The following is a 9,932-nucleotide window of genomic DNA, read 5'->3' on the forward strand; positions in this document are numbered from 1 at the left end:
TTTGCTTTGTTTTACTCTGTTACTCTGTACTTTTTTAAGTTCTTTAGCCATGGTCCCTGGTCACAGTGATGTATGATCTACAGTAAATCACAATCTTCACAAACAAACAGTCAGCACTGCCCCAATGTTATAATAAATGCACAAGACATTTAAGTCTACCTGTAGAATATTTGTAGAAAAAAGAAAACGTGACGTTTAACCAAATCTTTGTTTAGAGAACAATCTGCACAATTTAATTTTCAAAAGCTCAACCTAGGTCTTGTGTAAACTTAGCAAGTTCATCTTAGCTATGTGATCCACAAAAATTTTTGAGAATGGAAGAAGGAGAGAATATACATTTATGCATTTGTACTTTTATGTGTCTCAAACAAGGATATAAGGATATAAGCATAATGCTAATAGTATAATATAGGCCAAATTGTTCACTTAAAGACAATTGTTTTATATTCTTTTCTTTAAAGATGACACATTAACTATGTTAAGATGTTTGATTCTCATTTCTTTGTTACAGTATCAGTCTGTATGCACATCATGCTGCTTGCATTAGTGTAGTTTATTGGGCTTCAAATACTTTTTCGACATAAAAATGAACACTTATAGCAGACTCAGCAGTTCAATAACATTAATTCTGGAAATAGGGCATGAAGCAATATATTTTATATGACCAATTTCCAGTAAGATTTACTATAAATGTACAGTGTGTATGTTTTTATAGAAGAGTTTTAATAAGTACACTGAGGAAGAAACACTATGCCAAGAGACTGGTGGTTTGACTCTCAGACTGTTGCTCTGTCTGGCATTCTATGGTTGTCTCACACTGTTCTTCATTATGAATCTCCTCATAGCCTCTATTGCTTACAAGAGACTTCTTCCTCCTTCTTATCACTACTGCTACAACTGACACCACAAGCATCAGCAAGGCTACAGCACCAAAAGCTATGCCAAACATTTTATTTTGTGACTGAGGATTTGGGTCCTAAAATTTGGGACATTTTCTCAATGTCCTCAGGCCTGGCCACCTTCCACATCTTAGTCCCTTTGATTCTTACCCAGGCCTGGTTTCCTTCAGTCATTACAAATACAGTGTTTGTGGCTATCAAACTGATCACTGGAGGTCTTGTAAAAGGTGGTAGATGAATGGGGGGTAACTCACCACCAGTGAAAATACCTGACTGAACACAGTAGAGAACCTGGCAGCCATCGCTTATGGTAAGGAGATGTTGGCTAAACTGTGGGGGCACCGTGATTGACTCCTGCAAGCAGATTGGTGGCCTGGCAACTAAAAAACCCTCCAAATGGTACAGAGAATTTTGTTGCTGCCTCATAGTCATTGCTTAGACAGATCATAATGCCACTGGATAAAAATTTTAAGGCAAAGAAGTTTGAAGGACAGGATCGAAATTTGGTTAAAGGATTTTGTAAAGAAGGGCCAAATAGACCACCAAAGAGATACCCTGAGTATTCTGGAACTTGGGCATTAGTGGAACACCAATAAGTATCAACCTGTGCTTTTCGAACATGATACACATTTTCACATTCATCTTGACAATTTTGGAAAAATAAAAAGAATCTAGAACATTGTTGGTAGCACTCATAACTATTATATGGTCTTTCTTGCACTTCAGAGCACAATAGTGAAGCAGTGTATGGATGTTGGCAGGAAAACAAGCCAGTGGCTGGATTTTTTACTGCAAGTTCCTGACAAATTTCACCTGCATCTGGAGTCAGCTGGGTGCACTTTTGAAAAACACCACCAAAACTGAGGTTGGTGCTTGGACCTTCACAAGATGCATCATCCACATTAGCTTGGAAGTTGAAATTTTTGGAGTCTGGATTAACACATCCAGGATAGGTGTTAATTTTGTAGTAACGTTCTATGGCCTTATGCACTGACAGAGCTAACTTGTTTACTGTTGGAATTGGGAGGTCTGGGAATGTTGATGGATTGAGAAAGAAAGGAAGTGGTAATCCACTACAGTCAATCGCAATTAGATTGTTTAAAGTGCTCTCCTGCCATTTTTGTAAAGTGATGCCAGGAAAAAACAAAGCTCCCCCATGACTCATGGTTATGGAGTATGTAAGACTACTCTGGTATGTCCTAGTTTCAGATGTTTCTTGTGACTCCTTACTGCCAATATCAAATTTTGCTTTGTTAAAAAAGTTTAAACCAGCCAATGCTGTAACAGTGGTCTGAGAGGACTGTGTATCATTAATATAAGATGATTTTAAATAGTCCTCTTGCATCAAAATAGCACCAGCATCCACACTTGTGATGACATGTGTACCATAATCAAGCACCATTTTTTCTGACAGGTAGGCAACCTGGCGTGTTTGATGGTTTTCAATGGCATCTGCAATTTCCTCTGCCTGTCGAGCAAAACGTGCATCCAGAGTGAAGTCAGGATAAGCCTTTACTGTGTACAGATGGTTACGCACCTGTGGTGAGCAAAAACAAGAAATTGAGGTGGTAGGTAAACCAGCCTAAATCAATTTATATGAATAAGATGAGGTTTTACGAATACATACAATTCAATAAGCACACACACACACACACACACACACACATTTGTTGTAAGTTTTATTTGGAGGGGTTTTTCCCTAAAACATTAACAGTTTCACAGCTAATAATTAAGTTTTGTATTGTGATCAATCTTTACCACTGGAAACTGCACCAGCTGGAAATTATTAATTTAAAAAAGGTTGCTTTTTTTCAGCATTGATAAAAAGCAGTGAAAAGGAATAATCAATATATTTTACCTTTACAGATAAAGATTAAGAGGACAACAAATATTACCAAGTAAATGCTATTGTACCAGTGTGTAGGTGTATATTATATTTGTCTGGTTACTTCACAGTGTTATGTTAAGTATTGACTGTATGAGAATACCCGACCCCTGTTCTGTAACAGGAGTGTAATATTAAAAAATTCTTCATGGTACATGCACAAGACCACCACCAATTCTGAAATGTGTTAGATGTGTTGTTATTTGCATATTCCTGTGCAGGTTTTAAACTTTTCTGTGTGAATATGCATGTGTTATATAAATTTCCTTTTCATTGATGTGTCAGAGTTAAATTTTGACAATTTAACATGTTTTGACTATATCACTGGTCCTCAAACATTTTCCTGCCATTCCCCACTTTAGAAGGGGTGGATTTGGAATACTTCAAGTTCAAAAATGTCAAAATGTATTAAAATATCAAGTTTTAATTAAATAACATAAAAAAGCATCAATAGATGCTTTAATTTACTTGCATTATGAATTACCTAATTGTTTGTTTGTGTTTGTTTTGAGTGTATGAAATAGAAACAAATCATAACTGAAGATTAAGGAAGAACACAGAAAAATTATATAAATCCTGCCATTCTTTGTACCCCACCTTTAATTCCCACTAGAGAAGCGTGCCCAACACTTTGAGAACCTAACATGTTTTGACTACACCTAAAATGTTTTGACTATCCCTAACATGTTTTGACTGTACATAATTCCAAAGAAGTAACTTGATGCCTTCTTGATGACTACAGGTGCCAGAATTTCACCATCAAATACAAAGAAAATACAGAATGCCAATAGAAATATAGAGTTATTTTTCTATAGTAAGTATATTCACCTTGAGGATATAATAAATATAAGTTGCATATTTATTTTTTTAATGGCAAATCAATTTAGACAATTTGGAAATGTAAAAAGTGTCCCAAAATATCTGAATTCACTAATAATTTACTAATAAGACAATAAAAATAAAAGTATGTCTATAGTTTATTTGCACAAACGTTTTATTAATAATTACAATTTTATGTTGACAAATAATTCTAGGCATTTACATGATTTACCACTTCTCAAAAAAAAAATATTCAATTGTTTTAAGCTTTAATTTAGTGCAAAAAGCAAAATGGATAAAATGCTGGTTATAAGGTTAATGTGTTTCCTCACAGTGTCCCAGAAAATAAAAAAAAGACATTCTCTGGACAAACAATGAGCTTTTTAAAAGATACTATTTCAATCATTTTAATAAATCAGTGTTTTTTTGCCTCATCATACTCTGTGTTATAAGTCTTGGTTAAAAACTACTGTTTTACTCTGAAAGACTGAAAGGTCTGGTCCTTACCTGCACCTGAGCCGTAACTGACTTCTCCTTGACTTGATATGTTTTCATGCGTTTGTTCTCTGTAGAGAACTTGCCATTCAAAATGTGTCGAAGGAAGCATCAGCATTGATCGATTTTGAAGTGGAACTTTTCTGTTTAAGCCATGAGCTAATTATCTCAGAGTTCATCTCCACTGAGCTCATCTTCTGTGGTATGACAAATGTCTCATCTGGAATGATATAGGCGCCATCCTCAGTGGTCTGGCATAGCGAATAGCTTATTTTCATCACCCGGCCCATATCTATGTTGCGCAGGTTGTCCCAACCTCCACCAGGCAGAACCTCGAGTGCCGGAACACCAAGGTTCTTGAGGCAATCACGAAGCCCATTGCTAGGTCGAATGACTGGATGAAAGTCAGCAGGATCGACGAATGAAAGAATAGATAAAAGAGAGAATAATGCTAAGCCCATGGTTATCAAGAGAAAAGGCTCTAAATCATAGGTATACAGGTATTTATTGTCTTGTTCTCAAGTGATGGGAGGGTCTTAAGTACCTCAGGCTGAAAATGCTAAACCGCATTTCTTTCAGTTTCATTTTTGAACTAAAGAAAAGAGAAACATTCAACCACATCCTGTTTATACAGAGTTCTGCATGTTTGCAAACGAATTTTCGGAATCTCTGTCTATGTTTTCTCTAAACATTGGCAAAATGTGATTAAATAATGTTTGAAGAAAACAGTTAATACGGGTCTGCAGGAAAAAACTGCATAACTGCATAACGTAGGTAATGTAGTGTTTAGAGCAGCAAATATCCAAATTAGACTAACGTATAATAATTTTACTACTTTCAGTGCAACCCAGATGAGGATGGGTTCATAGATCAATTTCTGTATTATGTTAGTTCAGGCAAATATGTAGCTCCTTGTTATTGTTTGCTGTTTAAAGGCTTTGGTTCAGCTCATTACAATAAGCACTGGACAGTGCTACCTATTTTATGGGTTATTATTATAACCCATAAATATAACCCGGATTTCTAATTCCAAGTTTAACCACAGCTTTTTTTGTATATAAAAAAGTTCAATAAAATCTGTTTGGTTAGAAGGTGTGGATTAATTTTCTAACACAGAAATCTTAAGAACACATTTGATGGTGACTCTGCAAGCACATTTCAGCTTTGATGCATGTAATTCATTGTTTGATTATGATATATAAATAAAATATGAAACTAAAATGTCCTTGAAGCCCCTTATGGTTGGCTGCAGTACAATTCTCATTTAAGCTCATTAAGCACTTTATTATGAATACTATACTAATTCAAGATGTGGGAAACATTTCTTTGAGATTCTGGTTCATTTTGACCCATTTCCTGCAAAAATGGTGCCGTGAATCTCACATTCTACTACATTCCAAAGTAGCCTATTGGATTCGGATCTGGTGACTAAAAAAACAAAACAATGAAGAACACCTAACACAAGAAAATGGTAAAAAAAAAAAAACAATCCTCAAACCGTAACACCCCCTCCAAAAGCCTGACCTAATGGCACAAGCCAGGTTGCTACATTTGTGCTTCGTCAGAAATCAAGATTCATCAGACAAGGGTAAATTTTTCCAGTCTGCCTGGTTTTGCTCAGCCTATGCTCAATGCAGCCTCAGCTTTCTCTTCTTGGCTAAACAAACTCAACCCGACTGTTGAACCCCATCTACCTCAAGTTTTGATGTATATTTTGGGATGCTTTTCTTCTCACCACAGTTGAACAGAGTGGCTGTCTGTGTTACTATAGCCTTTCTGTCAGCTCGAAACAGTCTGGCTGTTCTCTACTGAGCTCTCTTTTATTAACAGTTTCCATATGAAGAAATTACCACTTTTCTGATGTTTGTTTTTGCACATTTGTTAGTAAACTCTAGAGACTGCGATTTATAAAATCCCAAGAGATTATCAGTTTGAAATACTTGCTGATCAGCTTTCTCTAGTGTTTGCAGATATCTTCAACATCTCACTGAAGATATGTTATGTGCCAGCCTGCTTCAAAATCTCCATCCTTCATCCATGTTCCCAAAAAACCCAGGATCACAGTATTTAATGACTACAGACCTGTCACTCTTACATCTATAGTAATAAAGTCCTTTGAACTCCCTATGCTGCCCTACATAAAATACATCACAGACCCACTCTTGGACCCCTACAGTTTGCCTACAGAGCAAACAGGTTTGTAGATGATGCAGTTAACATGACCCTTCACTTTATCCTCCAACAACTGGACTGTTTGTGGATTTCAGCTCTGCCTTCAATAAAATCATCCCCACTCTGCTACAGAATAGGATCTCCCCCAGCTAAGTGTGCCTGACTAAACCTGCAGGTGGTTAACAGACTTTCTGTCTGACAAGAGACAACATGTGAAAATGGGAAGACATGTCTCCGAGTCACAGACCATCACCACTGGCACCCCACAAGGCTGAGTTCTTTCTCCTCTACTCCTTCCTATGTACAAACAGCTGCACCTCTAGTCACCAGTCTGTAAAGCTACTTAAGTGTACATGTAGCACTTGTCCTACAGTCTAGTATAAACGACCTTCTAATATCTCGGACCAGATCAGAAGACTATGTCTGCTCTTGAACCGGTGTTGCAGCAAGGCAGAGAAAACAATTGCAAACCAATATTATAATTGTATGGTAAGTATTTTCTCCTTATATCTCTATGTTGACTTATATTTTCGGTTTATTAATTTTAGTCACTCACTATTAGTCAGTTATCTTGCTCTTTTATGCACGTCACCCAGTTCAAATTCAAAAAGCAGGATGTCAATTATTTTACTCAACAACCTCTGTATTTTCTTCATTAACAGAACAATTTCAACAAGGTGCAAAAAGAAAATCAAAATAAGCAGTATGGTGACAATAAATGTCAGGTAAGGTACCTGTTATGCGGGAAATGGAGGCGGGAGCCGTAGTAACAGCAAACAAAGTTTATTTCCAAAAGAAAGGCAAAAGCCAACACAAAACACTCACACCGGATACGGAGAGTCACAAACTGAAAGTATATATCCGCTCGGGACGAGTAATCCACAGATGCGCTTGGGAAAGCGCGGTGCTGGGCAGGAACATAAAAACTTAATCCACATCGAGAACACAAATACAGCCATACCAGGAGGATCAGGGTAATCCAGGGTGCGCTCCGGAAAGGCAAGCGCAGCTGTGGAGAGAGAGAAGTTCGAGAACACAGGTACGTAGTGGAAACGTGCATACGCCGATTAACCTACAATAACGGACAGGGAGTGTGGGTGAATGTGGGGTTTTTATAGGAGCTGGGGAGAAGTGAGTGAAACGAGTTACAGGTGTTCCCCATGAAGCCCAATTGCGAGCAGCTCTGTGCGGGCGGGGCACGCACGGGAGAAGGAGCGAGGTGCTTTGGGAAAACCTGAAGTTTGACAGCCACCAAAGGGGGCGTGGCAGGGGAATTCCTGACACCCCCCCCCCAAAGGGGCGGCACCACCAATCTCCCAGGGTCGGAGGGGACCCGGCCGGAAACGCCACGGAGCCAGGAACAGCCAGGAAGGGCCTGAGGCTGAGCGATGACCACCCCAGCGACCTGGAATGGATCGACGTTACCCAGGAAGGTCTGGAATGGAACCTCATCACCCAAGGGGGACCTGGAGTGGAGAGACCACCCTGGTGACTACCGGAAGCAGGGCAGAACTCTCAACGGGGCTTACCGGCTGGAAGACCCTCTGGATGGAGACCGGAGATGGAGTGACGCCCCTGACTGAGCACAGAGGCTGAATGATGACCTCGGCAGGGTTCATCGGTGTGACGTCACCCTCCAGGGAGCTCAGGGGCGACCTGTCACCGTCCAGGGAGCTTGGAGGCAGGATGTCGCTGTGAAAGGGGTCACCGAGGGAGGAGCTCATGAGCGAGACGTCGCCGTGGGAGGAGCTTGGGAGCGAGACGTCGCCGTGGGAGGAGCTCTGTGACGTGACTTTGTCTTTTGAGTGCTCGTGGGGCGAGCCGTCACCTTTTGGGAGACTGTGGGGCGAGCCGTCGCCTTCGGATGAAGCCAAGGGCAGCGGTTTGACGTCCCTTTCGCAGTCCCAGAGCTGAGGTGAGTGCTCTGGGGACCCCTTGGCCGAAATGGAGATCTGTGATGTAGCTTCGCCTTCTGAGTGCTGGTAGGTTGAGCCGTCACCTTTTGGGAGATTGTGGGGCGAGCCATCGCCTTCGGGATGAAGCCGGGGGCAGCGGTTCGACGTCCCTTTCGCAGTCTAGGAGCCGAGTTGAGAGCTCTGGGGATCCCTTGGGTGAAGCGTCGCCTTGAGAGGTGGCGTCGCCTTCAGGGAGACTGTGGGGCGAGCCGCTGTGGGATGCTGGAGCGGAACCGAGCTCTCTTTGGGACGCTGGAGCAGAACCGAGCTCTCTTTGGGACGCTGGAGCAGAACCGAGCTCTCTTTGGGATGCTGGAGATGAACTGAGCTCACCTGGAGACCCTGGAGATGAACCAAGCTCTCCTGGAAGTCCTGAGATGAAACCAAGCTCTCCCGGAAGTCCTGAGATAGAACCGAGCTCTCCTCGGGGATCTGGAGCAAAGCTGAGCTCTCCTGGGAGTCTTGGAGCTGAGATGAGCTCTCGTCGGGGATCTGGAGATAAACTGAGCTCTCCTCGAGGATCTGAAGTGGAGAGGGATTCTCCTGGAAGCCTAGGAGCGGGACCGAGCTCTCGGGGACTCTCTGGAGCGCGGGGACTCTCTGGAGTGGGACCGAGCTCTCGGGGACTCTCTGGAGCGGGACCGAGCTCTCGGGGACTCTCTGGTGCGGGACCGAGCTCTCGGGGACTCTCTGGGACAGAGAGGAGCTAACAGGGACTCTCTGGGACAGAGAGGAGCTCAAGGGGACTCTCTCGGACAGAGAGGAGCTGTCACGGAGGTCGCTCTGGGACACAGAGGAGCTCTCACAGGGGTCGCTCTGGGACAGAGAGGAGCTCTCACGGGGCTCGCTCTGGGACGGAGCTGAGCTCTCACAAAGGTCGCTCTGGGACGGAGCCGAGTTCTCACGGAGGTCCTGGGACGGAGCCGAGCTCTCACGGAGGTCCTGGGACAGAGCCGATTTCTCACAGAGGTCCTGGGACGGAACGAAGCTCTCACGGAGCTCTCTTCAGGACTCTGGAGCAGAACGGAGCTCTCTTCAGGACGCTGGAGCGGAACGGAGCTCTCTGGGCCTCTCTGGACGCTCTGGAGCGGAAGGGAGCTCTCTGGGCCTCTCTGGACGCTCTGGAACAGAGAGGAGCTCTCCATGGAGACCTGGAGTGGAGCTGAGCTCTCCTTGGAGACCTGGAGCGGAGCTGAGCTCTCCTTGGAGACCTGGAGCGGAGCTGAGCTCTCCTTGGAGACCTGGAGCGGAGCTGAGTCATCCCGGAGGTTCTGGAGTGGGGCGGAGCCATCCCGGAGGTTCTGGAGCAGAGAGGAGAGCTCCTGGAGGTCCTGTAGGGGGACGGAGCCGTCCTGGATGGCCTGGAGTACGGTGGAGATCCCCTGGAGAACCTGAGGTGGAGCGGAACTCTCCTGGAGGGCCTGAAGCAGGGCGGAGATCTCCTGGAAGCTCTGGTGCGGAACGGCTTTCTCGGAAGCGGGGGAGAGGAGATGGAGATCAGCCGTGGTCATCCCGAGTTCCTTGGTGAGCAGCTGCAGGAACCGGGCGCACGAGCAGAACTCACCTCCAGTCGCGTCCCACAACTCACTGGCAAGCGAGAGAGTTTCCCCAGTCAGTAGAGAGATGTGGAACGCGATCTTCGCTCCTTCCGTAAGGAAGCTGGACGGGTACGCCTCCATATAACCCTTCACACTCCGTAAAAACACC

The 9,932-nt window shown here is 43.4% G+C and overlaps 1 protein-coding gene across 1 annotated transcript; it reads right to left on the bottom strand.

Moving 5' to 3' along the window:
• Positions 1 to 558: 558 nt before the first annotated feature.
• On the bottom strand, positions 559 to 4,640 carry LOC124376520 (macrophage-expressed gene 1 protein-like). The gene is given in 5 exon segments (XM_046835644.1): positions 559 to 962; positions 964 to 1,242; positions 1,244 to 2,436; positions 4,111 to 4,199; positions 4,202 to 4,640. Coding segments are annotated over 5 exon segments (2,133 nt in total). The 5' UTR covers positions 4,560 to 4,640; the 3' UTR covers positions 559 to 748.
• Positions 4,641 to 9,932: the final 5,292 nt, after the last annotated feature.

This window comes from Silurus meridionalis, chromosome 23 (genome assembly GCF_014805685.1).
Source record: "Silurus meridionalis isolate SWU-2019-XX chromosome 23, ASM1480568v1, whole genome shotgun sequence".
NCBI lineage: Eukaryota > Metazoa > Chordata > Actinopteri > Siluriformes > Siluridae > Silurus > Silurus meridionalis.